Raw genomic sequence first — 22,941 nt, forward strand, 5'->3', positions numbered from 1 at the left:
AAAAAGGGTTCTGGGGTTTAAAAATGAACCCATTCACTAAAAAATTTCCCAGATTTCCCGTAAACCCGGAAAAATTTTTGAACAAAAATTATAAAATACCTATGTAAACAATTCCAGGCTAAGGAAATCTTGGCTAGGATTAGAAAGCCCCCCCCCCCCCAGGTCATTAGCCCAGTAACAGTTTATTAATCTAAGAAAATTCACTAGAACTACCTTAAACTTACTCACTAAACTGGTATTCTGTTGACAGATGCACAATCACAAATGGTCTAATGGAAGGCAGTCTGAAAATATGGATGGTTAGCAGAAGACAGGTAAAGTCTATTTGTGTTCTGTGATAAAGCATTAAGAATGGCCTTCACAATGCTGAGAATGCATCACTACCAAAAAATGTATGAATACTGAACAAAATGTTTTAATAACATCTGACAGTCAGACATCAGACAACTTAAGCCTACAGAAGTACTGTTTTCTTTCATAAAGTCCGGGGAGCCATCTTTAAAGTTGCATTTTATTTTTCAAACGAAGATTATGATAGATTAGCCTTGACTATATAATGATCCTGGTCTTCAAGCCTGAGAAAGAATGCAATGTTAAAGAAATTCATTCAGTCCCTGGACCTTCACTATCTCCTTATTCTTAATAACCAGTGAAATACATGTCCACTTGTGTGAAGTAAGACTTGAACACTTGTGAGGTACATGAAATTGCTTTGTCTTAAGGTAAAGAAAGTACACACAACAGTAAAAGACTACTCTACTGCAGCCTGAAAGAAGATGTTCTTTATGAGAGGTCCAACAACCTTGTGCTCTTTACCCAGAACACTGACACAGTTAGTGATGATGCATTCCACACGGCAAATAGATGTAAAAAAGATACGAGGAACAGATGGCCAATAGACCTGGATACTGATGGACTCTCTGGTAAAACCAATATTCTGTAAATTAAAATGGGGGAAGAACATTCTGCAAGGAAATTCTGTTGAGGCAGAAGGAAAGAGAGTTGTAACATGGGCATAATCAATGAAAAAGAAATCACTGGGTTACACAGCAGAACAAATTACCAGCATTACATTATAAGAAGAAAAATAATCAGCAGCAGCCTAATTTTGTCTATTTCTACATGCAGAGAGGGGATCATTCCAGCAGTTGCCACATCCTTCAATTCAGAGTCTCTCTCTTATCTTCTTTGAGAGCCATGCCCGTCTCTCACAGGTCTTCTCTAAAACAATCCAGCCATCTCTTGGCTGGACTCAAGCTAAATCAAAAGTGGCAACTTTTTATAAAAACGTTTGTATTTAAACTCAAGATTACAATCCTTTCCCTTCCTCGCACGCTGTATAACCCTAAGATCCTCCAGCTACAGTCTCAGATCTCTCCACCTCAGCACTTCTGCTTTACAAGCCCCTCAAAATAAACTATATTGTGTTTGCTATCATTTCTTCTTCACCATCCCAGGCTTTGGGTGTCACTGCTGACACAATTAAAAGGATTTCATTTTTACCTTCTGGTTTCACACTCAGAGCTTTAAAAATATCTGCAAAAGCTAAGTGTACCCGTTTTCATGCTAGCTCAGTCACATGAATAATGGCACAATCATTTCTCAAATTCTATCAATATCCTTTCAATATCCTTCTGCTTGAATTCTGCCATTTTTCTCTTACAACCCCCCATTACCTTTTTCATCTTTCTCCTATAACTATAAAATATGCATCACATGACCTACAACCAATTCTACATCTGTAAACATTGTAACTACCTGTATTTAAAAATAACACTCAATAAATGAATACCAGAAGTAAGTGGGCAATACCAGCAGTTGCTTTTAATAATTGGAATGTTTAAAATATCTCTGTTGAATACACATTTTCTGTACAAAGTTGATCCTCTATTTTAATGCGCAACGTTGACAGAGTGTTGTAAACTCAAAACTTGGAACTGCAAGTCAGAATTTTTCCCTCCATAATGACTTTATACATTAACTACTTTGAAAGTTTTCAGCATTTGTACTGCTTACTTTAAATATATTTGAGACTGGTATACGACATTATCTGTATCATTTTACTACCAGTTTGCAACCACCAGAATGGCCTGAAATAAAAAGTCTAATTGGGCCAGTACTCTTTCCCAGTAAACAAATTTAAATAAATAAAGTAAACAAATTTAAATAAATAAACTAAGCAAGTAATATATATATATATATATATATATATATATATATATTAATACATACATGCATAAATAAACAGTGTCCCTACATACATACATAAATAAAAGAATGAGTGTTGTGTCCCTGCCCCTGAAGTTGAAAAACTCAAGCATATAAAGTGATGGCTCTCCATCCTGTCACATGGAGAGAACCCTGACTACAGCTAAGTTCAAGGAATGGTGGCCCTGCAAGCAAAATGCTAGAGAGTGCGCCTGATAAAAATAACGTAAATTAAATGTTGGAAAGAATCCAGAAAAAGCCAAAATACTAAACTGAAGCAAACTTACAAATGTACATGCTGGACAAACCATCCATACTGAAGCCAAAACTGCTTGAAAAGCAGTTAAACCAAGATCCTAAGTAGCTCATGGGGATCATGGAAAGCTGTAAATGAGAAAATGCAAACATTTGTAGAAGAGAAATATGTAAAAGTCAAAGTTAAATGAAAACGAACAATGAACCAGAAGTATCGCTGCTAGCAGACTGAAAAAAGAAGTTATCTACTCAGAAGTTATCTACTCACCATAACGTTCCACCTGAGTAGTTGGACTTCATTTGTCATCAACCTGTGGTATGTCGGATCCAGACTGGATCCTAGACGGCAGCTTCACCAGCATCTGATCCGAGCTCCAAGCTCGTCCCCTTATCCATAATACCCCTCCTCCATCTCCTTCCTTCCCTTAGATCGAGTTTGCTATACCCCTCACAGGAACCCGATCATAAAAAACCTTCACTAACAAAGATAAACAAGAGAGCCGCAAGGTGATCTCTCCTGCCTGCCAATGCAGAAAACATCATAAGAAGGTCAGGGGGAAGGAGGGGGGGATGGTTGATGACAAATGAAGTCCAACTACTCAGATGGAACGTTATGGTGAGTACATAACTTCTTTATCTGAAGTAGTTGACTTGATTTGATCATCAACCTGTGTGACAGAGACCCCAGCTACCAAAACCTTGGTTGGCCCTCATGGAAAGATATTTCGGAGCACCACAGAGCCAAAGGATGCTCTCCCCCTGGAAACCATGTCCAATTTATAATGAGAAGGAAGGTGTGAGATGAGGACTCTAGACCAAAAGGTAGCTGATGTAGCCATGGACCTGGCAGAATGAGAATTTATCCTACCAGGAAGGGACATACTTTTGTCTTTATAAACCTGGAGGATGCAAAGGGAAATCCATTTGGCAATGGTTACCTTAGAAACCGGTTTAACCAGAATGGGTGTAGCAAATGATACAAACAACTGATCAGACTTGCGAAAGGCTTTAGTCCTGTGTAAGTAGAAATGTAGTTGTCTATGCATGTCTAATAAATATAATTTATATTCACCTCTGTTCTGAAAATTTGGAAAGAAAACAGGTACATTGATTGATTGATTGATATTTGTTTCAGAGGCCACTTTAGGCAGAAAGGAGGGATTAGTACGAAGTGAAACCCGAGATTTATGAAAAATCATATATGGAAGTTTGACAGATAATGCCTGGAGTTCTGACGCTCTCCTAGCTGAAGTAATAGCCACAAGAAAAGCTGTCTTCCAAGATAAAATTTTTACAAATCCACATAAGCAGCAGGCTCAAAGGGTGGAGCAACTAAAGGTTGAAAAACTAGGGTAAGGTCCCAAGGAGGGGTAGGATATTTAACCGGGGGTCTTAAAGGAAAGGTACCTTTGATAAAGGTTTTGCAAAGTCTGGAGGAAGCTAAAGAAGCCATGTAGAAGCCATGTTATCATCTACATGGAAATTGGAAATGACAGCCAGTTGAACTTTTACTGTAGATGAGCTGGCACACTGCTGGAAAATGTATGCCAAGAACTCGAGGACCGCTGGAACAGGAGCTGTGAAAGGGTTCAAATCCCTTTGAGAAGCCCAGATAGGAAAACGCTTCCATTTCCTATGGTATAATTTTCTGGTAGATGATTTATGAGCTGCCACCAGAATAGTCTTGACCGGGGAAGACAGACCAGGAGTCCTAGCAATCAATGGCACTGGAGCAGCCAAGCAGTGAGCTTCAGACTGCCCAGGTCTGGATGAGGGACCCTTGAGGGGTGCGAAATGAGATTCAGTATCGGATCCAAGATCCATGGAGGAACTATCAAATGATACCAAAGGAAGGGAAACCAGACTTGGCGAGGTCAGAATGGGGCAATGAGGATGACTTTGCTCCCCAACCAGCAAACCTTCTGGAGAAATTTTGTCATGAGAGGTAAAGGGGGATAAGCATAAAGAAGACCGGGAGGCCAAGCATGGACCAGAGTTGTCCCTGGCGGATCCCTCCCTGTGGGGGGATCAGAGCGAGGAACTCGCTGCACTTAACTTTGGAAGGAGATGTGAAGAGATTGCAAGGCCAACCCACTCAAGGAAGATCAGGATAGTTCTGCTTAGTGTGTCCGCCAGTATGTTGGATCGACACGGAATGTGCGATGCTACCAGAAAATGGTTGGTGATCGCCCATTCCCACACTCTCATGGCCTCGCGACAAAGGGGGTAAGATCTGGTTCCTCCCTGCTTGTTGATGTACCAGACCACTGACATATTGTCTGTCTGAATTGCAATAGTTCCCAGACGAAGAAAGGCATGAAGGGCCTGCAATGCTAACAAGACCACCCTCATCTTTTTTGGCACTAAAAAGAATCTGGAATAGATGCCTGATCTGGACTGATCTTGGGGGATGGGCTGGATGACTCGTTTTCTGAGCAGCTTTTCTACTTCGAGTGTGCTACCTCCCTTTGCACAGGTGGAACGTCTGGGAGGTGTTTTGGGGGGGTGGGAGGAGCCACAAAGGGAATGGTATAACCTCTGGATATTACTTGAAGCACCCAACGGTCTGATGACACGGACTCCCATGCCATCAGGTGCCTCGAAAGACAACCCTGACTGCCTCCAGAACAGAGCAGTTGGGCAACCCCTCAGGGCTGCTGCATGGGCCTGTCGGAGAACAGTTCTCGAGACCTGAAATTTCTTGGACCCCTTCCTCTGGGCCGGCGTCTGTCTTGTCCTCCTCTGCCTCTAGGGGAAGATGAGTCCTGAGTGTCCCGGGAATACCGAGACTTCCGGAACACATTTTTTTTTGTCCCTGCTGATTCCTGGAAAAGGATCTTTGGGGGTTAGAGAAGCAGATCCTGACAGCAGACAGTGTCTTCTTGTCCTTTTCACTCTGGACCAATGTCTCATGAACCATCTTCCCACACAAGTAAGCGCCATCGTAAGTGGCATTCGCTAAAGACGCCTTAAAGGTTTCCGTAAACTGACATAGCCTCAGCCAGGCGTGTCACCTCATGGCAGCGCCAGACCCGGCCACCCTTGCTGCTCCTTCAGTGGCATGTGAAAGGAGGTGCATGGATATATTAGAAAGCGCTTTGAGAGTGGTCATTCACACAGAGAATATGCATTTATCCTCTGGTGACATGGACTCCGGGGGCGACTCAAGTGAATTCCTTGACCAGGTCTCGCTGCAGCCAAGTTTCTTGAGTCAGATAATTCAGTGTCCTTATAGAAAAGGTAGCTGAAGAACAAGTCTGCTTTCCCAGATGGTCCATCGTCCTGGACTCTCGGTCGGGGGATGGACCGTAGAACTTTCCAGGGCTAGTTCTTTCTTAGTGGCAGCCACTATCACCACAGCGTCCACTGGGGACCCCTTGTTCCAACTAGGTCTGTCTACAATATGGCTCAGGATTTTGTCGGTGTGTTTGGGGATTGGCTCCAGTGTCCAGTTCCTTCCATGCCTTAGTGGCAATAAGGTCCACCAAGGGATCTGCGGGAGGAACACCCAGGAGGTAGACAGGGCCGTGCCGAAGACCTCCAGAAATACCAACTCATTCGAGGAAGGCTTGGGAGTGGACCAACCCCCCTGCTGGCGCAGGATTTCCATGATGTCTCCAAAGAAGACATCATCAGGGGGTGATCTGGGGGAGCCTTCCCCTTCCTCCAAATCAGTATCCTCAGTGAGGGACTCTGGTGCCTCCTTTTGCATGTTTGTTTGTGAGGAATCTCTTCGGTGGGACTCTCTGGAGAGGGCTCACAAACTACCTGTGGTTCCTCAAGGGAAACCATCTGGGGCACATCGAGCATGGGCTGTCCCTGCATGGGCAAAATGGCTGAAGATGCACTCAGAGGTGAGGGAGTTGGGGCGGAGTTCAAGGAGATGGTCACGGTGCTTGTTCCACTGGAGAGAACCATCTCCACCACGCTGAAAGCCGAGGGGGAGCGAGCCTCCTGGGAAACTAATAAGGAGGCTGCTTTCCCCAGATCTGACATGGGGATCAGAGCTGAGCCCGACGTTGCTGAGATGCCAAGTGGAGGGCCCTGACCCAAATACGTCCACGCCAAAGGAGAAAGATCCAACCCCTCGGATCCAATGCCCAGGTTTTGGCTCCGAGAGCCACTCAGGTCCAAACTAGTCAGATCTGATGCACTCAAGATAATGGCCGGCGTCGAGGTACTTGGTACTATCGGTGCCGACCCCCTGACTCCGGGACCTCTCGGATCCAAAAACTCGGATACCGGGGGTCAGAATGAACAAGAAGATATCGGGTCAAAGAAGGAAGCAAGCTCCTCCCTCCAGAGGGAGAGGGGGCTGGCAAGACCACCATCTGAATCTGGGTGCGAATAAACCCTTGCATCATTTTGTCCATGTTCGCCTCACTCAAACTTCTGGTGGACTGCCATGAGGCCACTGACACCGACCGGGAGGGTCGATGTACGGAGGTGCTGGAAAAACATCTAGGCTCCTCCGGCGAGAATCTGGGAGATCAGAGCCGAGGAGAAACTGGCCTGGAAACTACCTGTTGTTTCAGAGGAGGACCCACTGGATCTGTCCGGTCCAGGGATCTCTTCCTCCCTTTGTCTCTCTCTCTGTCTTTGTCTCTTTTCTAGGCTCCCTGTCCCCAGGCCTATGTACCAGAGTTTGAGTCCCAGACTGGGAGGGAGTGGAGGAGACTGTAGCTGAAGAAGTGGTCAGGGCCATGACCATAATAGAAGTGGAGGCAACTGCCTCTGAAGTGGGGAGAAGTCCTTTAAGGATCAATTTTGCCCTGCGATCCTTCAGGGCACTGGGGTTGAACCCCACACAAATAGGGCAGTCTTTGGAAAGATGGGCTGCCCCCAAACACACCACACACAGAGTGTAGCCATCAGCCGGTGGCAACTTATGGCCACACTTTGTGCATTTTCTGAAGACCAGTTTAGCTTGCTGATCTGCCATGCCAACAAAGTAAAGAATGAAGCACAAGGCCTTAACCAGCCCGACCACACCACTCACACACATAGTCACTAGCAAGGAGGGGGAAGGGAGAGAAGGCCTACTCTAACTACTACAGCAAAATGTTTTGTTTGGACAGAAACGCGATGCAAAATGAAAAGGAAGTTAAGCAAAGGGACAAGGGAACCTGTCTGAACTAACAGCAACACTAACACCCAAAAATAGCCAAAAGACACACCTAACATGCCTGGAGCTCTGGGACCATGCTGCTTGGCAAAGCTGCGGCAAATGAGATCTGAGGGAAGGAAGGAGATGGAGGAATATTATGGGTAAGGGGAGGAGCTTGGATCAGATGCTGGTGAAGCTGCCGTCTCAGATCCAGTCCAAATCTGATGTCTCACAGGTTGATGATAAAATGAAGTCAACTACTTCAGATGCTGTAAGCTGCAGAAAAAGAGTGCAAAAGGCTTTCTTTCTCAAAAAAAAAGCTGTTGTGTAGTAGGAAGTGTCTCAAAATAAAGATAAATAAAGAAGTCCAGATTAGAGAGTCTTGTTAAATTCTTTGGATGGAAGACTTCTGAAGAAACCAGACAGATATACAGATACATTGTCTGCTACTGGGCTCGCACCCAATCCCCTTGAAAAAAAAATCAAGTTTAAAGAAGAGTGACATTCAATATGTGCTGCTCTTCTATACCTTCAGTCTTATTTTTCAGCATTTCTGAACTCTGCATTGAGAGTCCTGACTTTTCAAAAGGGATCCCCCAACAGCACAAGTTTGCTTTTGTTAGACCCTTTTGGAAGAGCTGTGTATCTTCAGGGTCATTCTTGACACTCTTCTGAAGACCTTAAATCGAGCAAGACCATACATGATAAACTAACTGGGTCTACCCATCCAGTCATCAAGGCTAACCTTAAAGGCATCCAAAGCAGTACTTTGCTAGACCTGCAGTGGTAACTTATTTCATAGGGTGGAAATACATTCGAATTAGTAACCTATCCCTCCAGTGAGCCTTGCTTATTTGTTGTTGTAGACTTTGGCCCTTCGTATGTGTTTGTAGAGCTTCTGGTTTTCCAAAGAAATAAGACGCCAAACAGGATTTGGTATTTCATGGCTTAAAAAGAGAGTCACAGGTCACCTTGGAGCAGCTGGTAAGGTGCTGAATACAAGGAACCTTGTATTACTCTATCTGTACAACTGAAGCATTTAACGCCTTTAATTTTATTGGATATAAATTTTTGAGAACTTTCAAGCTGAGTGATATGCTTGGATTTGCCCATACAAAAAGGGCCACTGCATTCATTGATGTGTCTGATAAGGGAAGAGTACAGTGTTAAGATGACCTCTTTGGATGATAAAGATACACCCTTAGAAATAAACTGGGCCAGGCAGAAGGACTTCCTAACTACGAAGGTATCATGATGATAGAATAAGGAAGATTTGTCCATGTAAGTAACCAGGACTTTTATGACTGCATCTATTTGAAGAGGAGTGCCATTTATAACATATGACTTGGTAACATTTGCACCTTTCTGCATTTAGCTTAAGACCATTTTTGATAAAACATGTATGCACTTTCTTTGTAACCTACAAGTTGTAAATTCAAATGTAACTGTAATTTGTTTTGGAGCTTTTCTCCCCGGGTCTCCACTGAAAATGGGCTCTTCTGGCCCAGTGGACTTCCCCGGTCATCAAACTTAAATAAATAAAATAAATAAATGTGGACATTCCATCCCTTACTGGAGCTGTTTACGTGAATGAGAAGTTAGCAATACCTAGCTTGCAGTCATCAGAAAACATGGTTAACCATAATTCTGGGATACTAGCTTACATGTCTGCAAAATAAATGGCAAACAGGAGGTGGCCCAACACTGATCCCTGTGGTACCCAATAATTACAATTTTCCATTCAGAGGTAACAGCAGCTTTCACAACTTGGGATCTTTTGGATGGTCAGTTTGCAATCCTACAGACAATGTACATGTTTACATTTAATTTGTCTAATTCTGCAATATTGTTTGCATAGGGGATAGTATAAAAAATACTGGCCTGATTGAGAAAATCAGAGTGCATGGAGTGACCACAGTGCACAGTCTCTGTAACCTTTTCAAAGAAACTTACTTGGTTCAGGGGACAGAACCTGACATTCACAAAATAAAACTGATCGGGGTCTGGATCAGTTAAGCTGCTTTTGTCAGCAACAATGAGTTCTGCTACTGTACGTTCTATGGCCTTGTATAGAAGGTTAGTCAGACTGATGGGTCTTTGATTACTTTGGTCTGTAGAGGGCAACCTTTTTGTAGGGAAGTCACAGCAGTTCTTCATGCATCAGGTACTAATCCTGTGGATAAGCTGAGACTGAACAGTTTAAGTAGAGATTTGGACAGCACATATTTGGCACTTGGAAAGAATGCAGCTTGGGAAGTCGTCTGGTCCCATGGAAATATTATTAGTCTTTGACAGGGATTTCAAGACTTGCTCCAATGTGATTTCAGGGGGAAAAACATTTTCAAGGGTAGCGGGGTTAACAACGTGGGTACTTGGGATAAAGTCAGCATTAAAGTTACCTGCTAATATATAATGTCTATATCCTTGAGATCAGAATGTGTGCTATTATAGATGAACTCAGTGCACTGCTGGATATTACTCTAATTTCCTGACATAATTAAAGAAAGATTTGTAACTTACTTTGGTATCTGTGGCAACCTTAAGTTGGTACTTCATTTCACATTTTCTAATAATGCTCTTAAGTTTCTTGTTGGCATGTTTCAGTGTTTTCTTAAAACAGAAGACTGGAGATTTCTTACAGCTTTTCATTATTTTTATTTTTTTGTTACACATTTTGTTAGTACATGAGCATCACTGGAGAGGTTTACGGTTAGATGGGTAGTGATTTTCCTATGCAGCTACTTATCTGTTAGTAAAAGTCAGAGGTGATGCTGGTGGTTCGCTCCACTGGGTTTGCTGATGGGGTATTATTGCTGATTTTGAGTAGGTCTTCAGCAAATCAAAGTAAATCTGCCATGAAGAGATCCCTAAGATGGTCTCATTTTCTAGTAGGGTGGTTCCAGTGACAGAGAAGACAGGTGACTTCTGGTCAGATATGACCAGGGATAAGGAGATATGGGATAGGATACAGGCAGGGGGCTAGGTTGGGCAGGACCAGTGGGCGGCTTTAAATTTGCTGTAGTACATTGGTATTAATGAGGTCTAAGAAATTCTGAGCATTTTATTTCTTATTTTACAATTTGGTCAATGGGCAGTTGAGCTGGTCCAGAGTCCCTTTTCTGTCACAGCCCTGCTACAAAAATTATCAGTGCAACGCAAACAAGTAGCAACAATAAAGGTGTCTTACAACTGTACAGAGGTATCAACATAACACTGTAAATATTTAGAGAGGATGGTTACAGTATGTACAACATAAGCAAGTAGGAAAAAGTATAAACACTAAAATGCCACAATGCTATTCGATTTTAATGAGGAGCACCTGGAAGATATACTGATTCAGAGTGTTGGTTATATCAGTATTATGGAAACAAGTGTAACTGGTATCTTGGAACTCCTTAAGATATTTCCTGAAGGATTCCAGGGTTTTATTGCTTTTAACATTAGCTGTGAGGTTCTTCCAGAGGGCTGGCCCTAATCTAGAGAATGTGTTTTCTCCAATGGCTATTTTAAGGAGACATAGGGTGCCAAGGAGAAGTACATCTCTGCTTGTGATAGGCAGCCAGTGTAAGTTACAGTGATATGTATTTTGGTCTGCCTCTGTACAGCTTTTTATTATTTTGGGTAGACTGCAGAAGTAATGTGGTGGGCATATCCAGCTTTAGAAAGCAGAATATTTTTGGCTATGTCTTTCTGAGGGAAGAGGCAAGACAGCCGATAACAGTTTTATCAGTTGGGGTAGAATTTTCTTTTTAGAGGTGTAAGTGTGCCTATGTCCCCTAGAAAGTAGGTTACTTGGTTTGATATTTTTAACTCCTTAATGGAGTAATGGTAATTTCCATGATCACTGTGAGATACTACTATGAATCTGTAGCTAGCACTGAAGTAATGGCTGGATTTGTTAAGGGTAATTTGGATATCCCTGAGCTCCAAGTACAGGTTGTGAGCAATTTAATGTGGGGTGATGGTGTCTCTGACAAATACAGATATCCCCCACAATTACCCAAGGGCTTTTAGGCATGATAGGCACTAAATCCTTGCATACATGGAGTGCTGTCATTCCACTGAAACCATTTCTCAATAACTACACAAATATAAATGAGTTTGAACTGTAGAAGGACCTCAAGTTCTGGCATCTTTCTGGTTAGACTCTTAGTATTCAGAAGTGCCACCATGATGTTGTCCAAATCTGAGCTTGAGCTTGCTATGAAGGAATATCCAGTAGAGGGACTCTGCCTAAAAGCGGCACTAAAGGGGGCTTCAGAGGCGTTAGCTAGTATTGGGAAACCCCGCTATAAGAGTTGTAAGCCATAAATGGTAAACATGAAGTTTCATCTCCCATCACATGCCTGGCCAACATACTGGGTCTCCTTAGAATAAACACCAACTACTTGGTAACTTGTTAAAGCCAATTATTCTCTCTTATCTCTTCCAAGTGCTCTGATTTCCTCCAACACTCCAAAGACATGTAGTAGGTGGACTGGACACTCTAAACTGGCCATAGGTGTGTGTGTGTGAGTGAGTGGTACGGATTAACTACTGTGGCAGGGCTAGCCACCCAGCGGTGTAAAGCTTGGGTCGAGAAGATTGTCACTGTTGAAGTGATACCCCAACCCCATGTGCAAAGTGGGAAAAGGGGTTATGGATGGATGGAGTTGTGGCAGCTTATAGTTAACATGTAAACTGTCTTAACAGTGCATCTTAAAAGGAAAGTTAGAACTTTTACAAGTTGTCTATTAACTGACTGCTTAAATAACAGCTTATGAGCTGTAAAATCTGCTACATCCCCTATAAATTGACCAAAGCATGTGCCGCTTACACCTCACACCTGCTATGACACTGTGCAGAAGGACACAGAGAGAAGACTGTGAAATAAACAGACTATTTTTCCTAAGGTATACAACCAAACTTTTCAGCTTCATTTTCAATATGCTCATGCTTAGCAAACTGAACAATGCATATGAAATGTAGGCACAGATGTGCAAAAAAAAAAATCCATCTACTTGACAAAGTTGTCAGTGAAAATAATTCAAAACTAGGGAGGGGGAAGACTATGCTCTTAATTGTCAACATTCCATTTTCAGTCAAATATCACCAGTGTGCTTAGTATAAAGACTGTACACAAACATAAAATACAATGCTTTTAATGACAAACTGCATTCTGGGAAGAAAAAAAATCAAAAGTCCAGAAGCAATGAGTACTTACTGCTGGAAGTTGTCATGAATGGAGTTCAGTAAGTTGACCTAAGAAAGTAGGGAAAAAGGTAAATCATAAATATCACAAAATATAATTGCTTTATAAAGAAGACAAAAGCAACAATGGCATACAGCTTTGTTACGGAATTCTGAAATTGTTATAACTTTGTACAGAAATTAAATTGTCTAAACTACTTTGAAATAACTGTATTAAGCTAGACTAAAACACTTACAACTTCTATTAACACATTTTTATGAAGATCTGTATTCATGCACAAACAAAACACATTGTTTTAGTCATAAAATCTTTCTTTTAGCCACCCTCATCAAATCAACCCTATATGCAAATCGACAAAGATCAAATCAAACCAGCAGGAAAAGTAAATGAATCTTCACAATGATCTTCCAGCTGATAAGAAAATCTCATCAATAATATTAATGAGAAGGCTTCTCTTGAGGCATGAATTTGAAACCGATGTTACTACGTCAATGATCTCTGCCCAGCATATATTTTTTTATATTCATCACTGCAATGCCACGTCACTTTTTTTTCCACAATCAATTTGAAACAGTACACCATACTTTCTTGAGATCATAAATGACAAATGTTTCACAGCTGCAGTTGGTAGAACCCGTTTCTTCATTAACTGAACTGCATGCACAGAGTAGCACAGCAGTGTCATCTGCAGGCTGAGTTACATTACTCCTGTATAAGCTGGCACTGCTATGCATGACTGCTTTCAATAAAGGGAAACTGCACTGTAAGCATATGCCTTGTGAGGAAATGATTTACAAGTTGAACATTCACTTGAGAATGACAGCAGGTATATACTTTTGTTTTTACAGAGTGGTTTTTTTTTTTTCATTTTGCTTTGTTGCTCCGTGCCTACTGACTATCAAAGCCTTCTTTTTGTGAGACTCAATCCATTCCATCCCAGTACTATGAACAAACAAGGTACAGTACAGAGCGAACCATCCAGAACAGGCCACCATCCAGGCAGCAATGAGGGTACTTTGTGCTTCTTCTCACACCCATCTGCTCCCGTCAAATTACACAGCCATGTGCCTCTGCCCACACGTAAGTCTGGCTACTTCCAGATAGGGGCACTTGGGTGCAGAACCATAGCCATTCACTTACAAGCCTCTCCTCCTGGGCTCTTCCAATGTTTGAGTCACTAACCAGACTTTGGTTGCTTTGGCTGAAATCAGGGCCCTATCCCTTTGTGTTACTGAGCCAGGTTTTTTTTTTTTTATTTAGATTTTGCACAACTTTTTAGAGTTAGAACAGTCAAAGCATACTCTGTAGTCCGGGTTCCTATTACATTATCGAAATATAACATAATCGAACGATCAAAACTTAGAAATGGCAGCATTTTGAAGATCACATTGTGGGATCGCAGTACAGTGAGGATTGCAATATGCCCTTTCCTCATTGTAGTGTGATCTTGGAGTTGGAATATATATTTAGTGGGGGGTGTGGGGGTGCAGCTCCCCAAAATACAAGCTTTGAAATGCTGCCATTTTGAAGTTTTGATCATTCGATTACATTATCTTTTGATAACGTAATATGAACCCCTGCAGTCCTTCTATCCCAAATAATTATTAAAATACTGCACGTTTTATCCAAAGACAGTCATCAAAAATGTAAAAAAGATGCCACTTGTTTTTCCAGTGTGCTTAATTATTCTCTATTGCCTCAAATCAGCAATGCAGGCTGCAGTAATATTTTACATAGCTGACATTTCTTAACTGGTTCAAGTGTATGGCACAATAATGAGTGTGTACAGCAGGCCCCCACCCCAAGTAGCCGTTCCAGTGTACCATTACTTGGCTATCTCACCTCAGTTACCATAAACACTGTTCAAACCTGTCAAGTGTTCATATAATTTTCGTCTTTACTTTTAGAATGATTACAGATGTTTGCATTTAATTTAAAACATTTATTTTAAATGTTACAGCACAAACACTGATGGCCATTTTCTAAACAAAACAAAGCACTCTTATACTGAAAACAGACTTAGCATGACAGACAGTAAACGTCTTTCCCTTGAAAGTCACATTTAGAGAAAAATGCATCTGACAACACAAACTAAAATAGATGTGCTGGGATTTATTCTCAAATAGCACAGTATAAAGTACTAATTAGTATCTATGTGAAGAGTGCAGAAATTCAAAAGACACGTGTAAGGCATTTGCTAACAGCTTGAGCCACCTCACTGGACACAAGTGTTCCTTTTCAGTAGCATTTCAGGAGTACTGTCTGGTGAAGTAACATGGCAGAGTCACATGGAAGACAAATGAAGGTAAAGGGAATCAAACCATGCATTTCAAGAAGTAGATTATAGCCACACTCATTAAGTGCTAGGCAAGCTGTTGTAGCCCAAACACAATGCATTTCACACCTTTTTGCTTGCAAAAACAGCTAAATTAAAAGTGTATTCATAGCTGAAATATTAACATTAAAGTCAGACTTTATTCTATCCAATTTATTTATAACTATATAATAAAGGCACTGTCAGCATTCAACAAAAGAAGGAATCAAGGATCACATCCAAATCAGTTCCTTCCTTTACGCTATAAGAAGTCTGGTTTACAGGTAGTTACTAAGCTTGCAGTACAGGGGACCATTAAGGAATGTAGTCCAAATTTCCATTTGTCCCACAGTACTGTCTGGCTAAGTGACTTGCTCAAGAGAACAGGGTATAAGAGGCAAAATCAGAGATGTTCTGCAAAACTGGAGATAGATAATAGCAGAATAATCGGGACCTGCCTCTGGTATTAATGTGAACATTGTCCAATACAAAAAAAAAAAAAAAATTAAAATCAAAGATCCTACATGATGTAAAAAAAAAAAAAACAAATTCACATTATAAGCATTCCCTATATGTAAGACACCTCGGGTTATAAGTTTTTTTTGTATTGGACAATGTTCCCATTAATACCAGAAGTGGCCCTTGGGGAGGCAGGATAGAGTACAGGGAACTCACTTGTCAGCTAAACGTCAACACTGGTTCCTCCCAGGACTTATATCAACATCCAGTGTACTGAAGCAGAGAGCTGCAAAATCATAACTTTTAAACTTATACATGACAAAAAGCATAATATTCAAATATTTTTACATTTTCTTTAGCATTCAGTTCCTTTATTTACTTTTTTGACATACACAGACAAACTTTTTTTAGTGTGATGTCATGTGACTGAATTTTATGTAATGCTGGATATCAAATTTCTTGTTCGTTCTGATGTAGTCCTGGCTGCTCTAAGGAAGAAAGCACTCGGCTGTGATTTAACTAAAGGATTTTACTTTACCTCCGAGTGTTTGGATTTACTTTAGCACAATATTTCTCTGCATATAAAAGAAATCCTGCTGGACTGAAGCAAAGATGGCCAAGCCATGCCTCAAGGACACCATTAGGATCTACGAACAATGTCAACAATTTCAGAACAAGTCGGGAGGGGCCATTGGAGACTAGCTAGTAAACCCAATGTGGACATGGGGCACTAAGGACTAGGCTGGCAAGAATTATGAGTAAGGGGTGGGGGGCAAAAATAAAAAAAAAATGCTCCTGCATTTCAATTTAGAATAGTTAGTAAAACACCCAACTAGACCTAACTTGCAGTCTGCTATCCACAGTACTTTAGACCTCCTAATTTCAGATACAGGTTGTATTTCTGCTTTGTCAGTAATGAAAAAGACAGGGCCTATATCAGTACATCAAAACGGCTGATGATCAAACAGATATTCGAACTGTGAAGTTCGAGCACAGATTATCGCGAAGCCGCGGAACACCGAATTCATTCCCAGGGAAAGAATTTGATGGGCTGTTTCTGTGGCTTTGCGATTATCAGGACTGTGGTGGGAAGTTACGGGTCGGGTTCAGGTAAATGTGCGATTGTGTGGATGTTAGGGTTAGGGCACAGGTTAGGTGAGTTAGGGTTAGGGCGCGGGTGAGGTGGGTGTGCGATAATGATAGACTTTAGGGTTAGGGCGGGATAGGTGAGTTAGGGTTAGGGCGCGGGTCAGATGAGTGTGCAAAAATGATGGACCTTATGGTTAGGGTTTGGGTTAAGGTAAGTGGATAGATAGCAGTGTATGTACAGTTTAGTGTAGGGTTAGATGTAGGATTTTAAGTGTTTGCGTGTGGATTGCTGTTTTTTTGGTGTGCTTGTGTTGTGTGTGTGTTTCTTGGAACAGCGATTTTTTTCCCTGGGGAAAAAATCACTGTTCTAAGACTTCAATGTTTTTGTACTTCGTGGTTAGAAGTTCGAACATATGGTGTTCGAACTTCAGCCGTTTTGGTGAACTGATATAGACCCAAAAAGACAGTCTTAAGAACCCAAATGTAGTGCCACAGCTAATCTACTAACACATTCAGTACAAACTGAGACAGCTGTAAAACAGAAAGTGACGGAGACTGGTGAGTACCACTTCTAAAGCCAGAGAGATCTGCTACTTCTTTTTAACTATGCAGTTACAAGCTCATCAGTAGACAGCAGTCCGTATCTTTGATGGACATGCTTTTCAAACGGAACATGAAAATACACTCCTTTTCACAGAGGTCACTCCATGGGAAAATACCCATTTCCCAAGATGTAGCAATCAAGAAGTTGGTTATATTAGCAAAGGAGTAATAAAGTTGATGCCTCCAATGTGGGCATGTTTTTTTTTTCCACAAATTAACAATGCCTTTGATTTCAGCTGCAAACAGTGTTTGATCTGGTGCATAATTTTAAAACCTATTACTTTCTCTGACAAGATAGAAGCATTACATCTCCACAGGCTAGATGAGAAGCTGACGTTTACCTTGCAAAGCATTTGTGCTAAGGTAGGGGACCTGCTTGCCTTGATGTCAGCAGTAAGTACAGTTGTGTACACTTACCATAAATGTAGATGTTTGAGTGTATTCACTGTTGCAGTTATTACATTTGGGTTATCTGCTTGCAGTAGCCCTCAGTCGGCCTGATTAACAAAGTCTTGGGTCCTACGTCGGTTGCTGTCTCTTCTTCCATGATGTCAGGTCGTCAGGGGTATAAAACATGCAGCCGATGTCATTACATCAGTTTTTCTTGCCCCAGATGTCAGGTGCCCCCCTAATGGGAAGCAATTAAATCTATAAATATACAAGGTTATACCTCAAACAAAAAAGCAAATACACCAAAAAGCTTTTAAGCATTGAAAAGGAGAGAAGAGGTATAGCCAAATGAAGTCAGGGGGCTGGAGGGAGGGTAACCAGGACTGCAAAAGTGAATACACTCGAACATCTACATTTATGGTAAGTGTACACAACTGTACTATGTTCTTTGTGTTTCACTGTTGTAGCCATTACATTTGGGTAGATTCCCAAAGCTAAGGATGGAAGGAGGAATTTAGATAGCATTAGGATCAGCTATAAGGCCCTGCAAAACTGCAGTGGCAAAGCCAGCTCTGGATTTAGAGAAAATTGGCAAATGGTAATGCTTGGTGAAAGTATGTACAGAACTCCAGGTAGCAGCTTCTAGGATGTCCCTGGTAGGTACGCCTCTGAGAAAGGCTGTAGAGGTAGATGCAGCCCTGGTTGAGTGGGATCTGATCCCCTGGGGGATAGGTTTTCCATGGTGCTTATAGCAGAAGTGAATGCCATGGCCTATCCATTTGGAGATGGTTCGCTTTGAAATAGCCTTCCCCTCTGTCCCTGCAGCAAATGCCACCAACAGTTGTTCAGATTTCCTTTGAGGTTTAGACCTGTTCAAGTAGAATCCAAGTTGTCTGTGCACATCTAAGGAGTGCAGTATCCGTTCCCCTTTGTTCTGTGGATTAGGAAAGAAGGTAGGCAAATGAATGGACTGATTAAAGGCCACAATGGATACCACCTTGGGCATGAAGGAGGGACTGGTCCTGAGGGACACGCCATCCGCATGAAATATGATGAAAGGCTCCACTGCCATAAAGGCTTGCAATTCAGATACCCTTCTTGCTGAAGTGATGGCTAAAAGGGAAGCTGTTTTCCAAGAAAGGAATTTTAAATCTGCAGTAGCAGCTGGCTCGAAAGGAGGAAGGGTGAGTTTCTCCAATACAAAGTTAAGGTCTCAAGCTGGAGTTGGAGCTCTCCTGGGTGGTCTTAAACTTTTGGCCACTCTGAGGAACTGCTTGAGCAGTGGAAGAGAGAAGAGGGGATGTTCTGTGTTATAATGGGCTGAAATGGCTGAGGCGTGAATTTTTATTGAGGAAAAAGACAGGCCCTTGTGAAACATCTCAGTTAAGTATTGTAAAATCTGAGGTAAATTGGGTACTGCTGTGCTCATCCCTTGAGATTGGCTCCAGGCACAGAATCTCTTTCATTTTTCAGCATAAGATTTTCTAGTACTATGCCTCCTTGCCTCTAAAATGACATCCGTCACTGGTTTACTGAGGGATGGTAAAGGAGAGCTTAGGTAATTAGCCAGGCTGCTAGGTTCAGTGTTTGAAGCTGAGGGTGCAGAAAGTACAGTTTTGTACCTACCATAAATGTAGATGTTCGAAGATCCACATTGCTGCAGTCCTTACACTTGGGTAGTCCGCTGTCCTCGGTCGGCCCGAATATCAAAGTATAAGGCTGACGTCGGTCAAGGCGCATTTGACTGACATCAGGACGTCAGGGTACAAATGCGCATGACCGACGTCATATCCTCAGTCTTTTCTTGCCCCAGATGTCAGAAGACCCTAAAAATAAAGGTCAAAACGAAAAGACAGCAAACAACCAACCAACCACCCTTGCACTAACTATATGTACAATATATACAATATACACAATATGTACAACCCAACCCACACAACCACCTCTAACTGCAGAGGGGAAGGAGGGAGGATTGGACTGCAGCAATGTGGATCTTCGAACATCTACATTTATGGTAGGTACAAAACTGTACTATGTTCTTCATCTCACATTGCTGCAGTCCTTACACTTGGGTAGAATCCCAAAGCAGAGGTAAGGGAGGATGGCTAACTACAAGGAAGCAGGAGCTGCCAAAATGCCCTGCAAAACAGCAGTGGCAAAACCAGCCCTGGATTTAGAGTAAAGTGGCAGGTGATAATGCCTAGAGAAAGTATGCACTGAACTCCAAGTAGCTGCCTCCAAAATATCCTTGGTTGCCACCCCTCAAAAAAGCTGTTGAAGTGGCAGTAGCCTTAGTGGAATGAGGCCTAATCCCAGCTGGAACTTCTTTGCCATGATGGGAATAACAGAAAGCAATGCAAAACCCAATCCACTTAGAAATAGTTTGTTTTGACACAGGCTTGCCCTGAGAACTCAAAGCAAAAGAAACAAACAACTGCTGAGACTGCCTGAACCCTTTAGTTCTGTCCAAATAATAACGCAACTGCCTGTGTACATCTAAAGTGTGCAAAATCTTTTCCCCTTTATTTTGGGGACTTGCATAAAAGTAGGCAAATGAATAGTTTGGTTTAAAGCCACACTAGAAACCACCTTAGGCATAAAGGAAGGATTAGTACGTAATTATACCCTATCCTTATGGAAAATCAAGAAAGGCTCAACCGCCATAAGGGCCTGCAATTCAGAAACCCTTCTTGCAGAGGTAATTGCCAACAAAAAAGCAGTCTTCCATGATAAATTTTTCAACTCAGAAGTAGCTGCAGGCTCAAAAGGTTGTAGAGTGAGTTTCTCCAACACAAAATTGAGATCCCAAGCAGGAGTAGGAGCCCTCCGTGGGGGTCTTATATTCTTTGCCCCTCTAAGAAATTGCTTGAACAAAGGATGAGAAAACAATGGTGGGTCACAATCATAGTGAGCCGAAATTGCTGCAGCATGAACCTTAATAGAAGAGAAAGACAAACCTTTGTCCAATAACTCAGTTAGATATTGAAGAGCCACACTCAAATTAGGCTCAGAAACATCAAAATCTTTTGCTGCACTCCAAAATAAAAATCTCTTCCATTTATCTGCGTACACTTTCCTTGTACTAGGCCTTCTAGCTTCCAAAATCACATTCAAAACTTGTTGCGGAAGTTGAGACCCTCTATGGTTCAAAACAGAATATGCCAGGCTGTTAGGTGAAGAGAGTGAAGCTTGACATTCAGCAAATGGCTGTCCTCCTGTGACAACAGGTGTGGAATCAAAGGCAAAGGCCATGGAGGCTTCCGTGCCAGACTTCTCAATAATGGGTACCAGTGCTGTCGAGGCCAATCTGGAGCTATTAAAATCATCCTTGGCTTGTCCTGTCTGACCTTTAGAAGTACCTTTGGGAGGAGAGGCAGAGGAGGAAAGGCATACACATGAAGATTGTTCCAATTGAAAGAAAGAGCATCCACTCTCCAAGCTGTGGGATGAAACCTTTTCGTGCAAAACTTTGGCAGCTGATGGTTCAGTGGAGAAGCGAACAGATCTATGTCTGGAGTTCCCCATGACACTGTCAATTTCTGAAATACATGAGGATCCAATTTCCACTCGTGGGGATCCATAATTCGTCTGCTCAACACATCTGCTAAGGAGTTCTGTGCTCCTGGCAGAAACCTTGCCTGAAGATTGAGCTGTAAACTGAGAGCAGTCTCCCACAAAATCATTGCTTGCCTGCATAGAGGATAACAATGTGTTCCCCCATTGCTTGTTGATGTACCACATGACAGTTGTGTTGTCTGTTAGAATCAACACCTGCTATTAATGCAAACTGGACTGCTAACATCTCCTTCATGTTGATATGTAGATGTTGTAGTCTGACAGGCCACTTGTTTTGTATCCACTTTCCATTTAGATGAGCTCCCCAAGCTTTGTCTGAGGCATCTGTCGTTAAAATCTGACTCGCCTCTGGCCGGGTCACAGAGAGTCCCTTGTTTAGGTGACATTCCTGAGCCCACCATAAAAATTCCTTTTGAATGCAAGGTATTATTTGAATGACAGTGTCCAGATCCTGGCAGTGCTGTGTCCATACATTTTGAGATACCATTGTAGCTTCCTCATATGCAGTTTGGCATTGGGAAGCACCAGAATACAAGATACCATGAACCCTAATGCTTGAAGGACTGTCCTTGCAGTCAGCACGGACTGATGAGATAGTTGATGGAAGTAAAGGGATAGACTCCTTTGTTTGTCCGGGGTTAAAAGGCCATCTGGGATGCTGTATTCAGTCTCACACCCAGAAAGCACATGTCCTGAGAGGGTACTAGACTGGACTTTATTTCGTTCACAGAATACCCTAGGCATCTTAGCACTGCTATCACATATTCCAAATGATGAAGAAGCTCTTCCCTTCCTTGAGCCAGAATCAGGCAATCGTCCAAATAAGGATAGATTTGTATTCCTTTTAGCCGGAAGAAAGCTATCACTGGAGCCAGAACTTTCGTGAACACTCTGGGCGCAGTAGATAAGCCAAAGGGCAATGCAGAGAACTGATAGTGAGAAGTCCCAGCTCAAAACGCAGATACTTCCTGCAACTTAGTCTGATAGGAACATGAAGGTAAGCCTCCTTGAGATCCAAAGTTACCATCCAATGATCTTTGCCCAGCAGAGGTAAAAGCTGCTGCAACGTCAACATTTTGAACTTGGGAATGTCCAGATAAGTGTTGAGGATAGATAAATCCAAAATTGGTCTCCACGTGTTCCCCTTCTTTGGTACTAGGAACAGGCGAGAATAAAATCCTAGGCCCACTTCTGGCATAGGGACCGGCTGTATGGCCCCTATTTGGAGCAACAGAGAAACCTGCTTGTGAGCCTCTATTCTTTGTTGAGGAGGAACGTCTGGCATGCCTTTGAAAGGAGGCAAGGTATGGAAATAAAACCTGTAGCCGTGGTGTATGATATCCAATACCCATCTGTCTTGGGTAATTAAACTCCAATTTCCTTTGAAAAGTGCCAACCTTCCTCCCAAAGGTGCAGCCAGGAGAGAAGGCTCTGGCAGCTGAAAAGGTAGGTCATTGGGTCTGTTTACGAAAGGACTGACCCCTGCCCTCACCTGAAGACTGTGCAGGAGAACTCCCTGTTCTAGGCCTGAAAGAGCCCTGAGCTCTACCCCTACCACGTCTAGATCTACCCCTAGACTGGGAATCATAAGAAGGATATGTCCACCCCTTAGTAGGCCAATTTCTACTAAACTTTGGAGGCTGGACCTGCAAAAATCTTTAACAGTCTGCATAGACTTAGCCTTGTCCTCCATTTTCTTTAAAACTGTCTCAACAGGAGGACCAAACAACACGTCAGATTGTAAAGGAG

General features: G+C 42.3%; 1 protein-coding gene across 1 annotated transcript in view; it reads right to left on the minus strand.

Annotated features, from left to right (window-relative positions):
• The window catches only part of CCDC93 (coiled-coil domain containing 93), a gene marked incomplete in the record, with an annotated part of 1,282,969 nt that overhangs the window by 221,224 nt on the left and 1,038,804 nt on the right, over positions 1 to 22,941 (minus strand). Inside the window, 1 exon segment of the mRNA XM_044074979.1 lies at positions 12,774 to 12,811. Coding sequence (XP_043930914.1) covers positions 12,774 to 12,811 — 38 coding nt within the window.

Source organism: Protopterus annectens, chromosome 6.part0, assembly GCF_019279795.1.
Source record: "Protopterus annectens isolate FY-2018-M chromosome 6.part0, PAN1.0, whole genome shotgun sequence".
Taxonomy (NCBI): Eukaryota; Metazoa; Chordata; order Ceratodontiformes; family Protopteridae; genus Protopterus; species Protopterus annectens.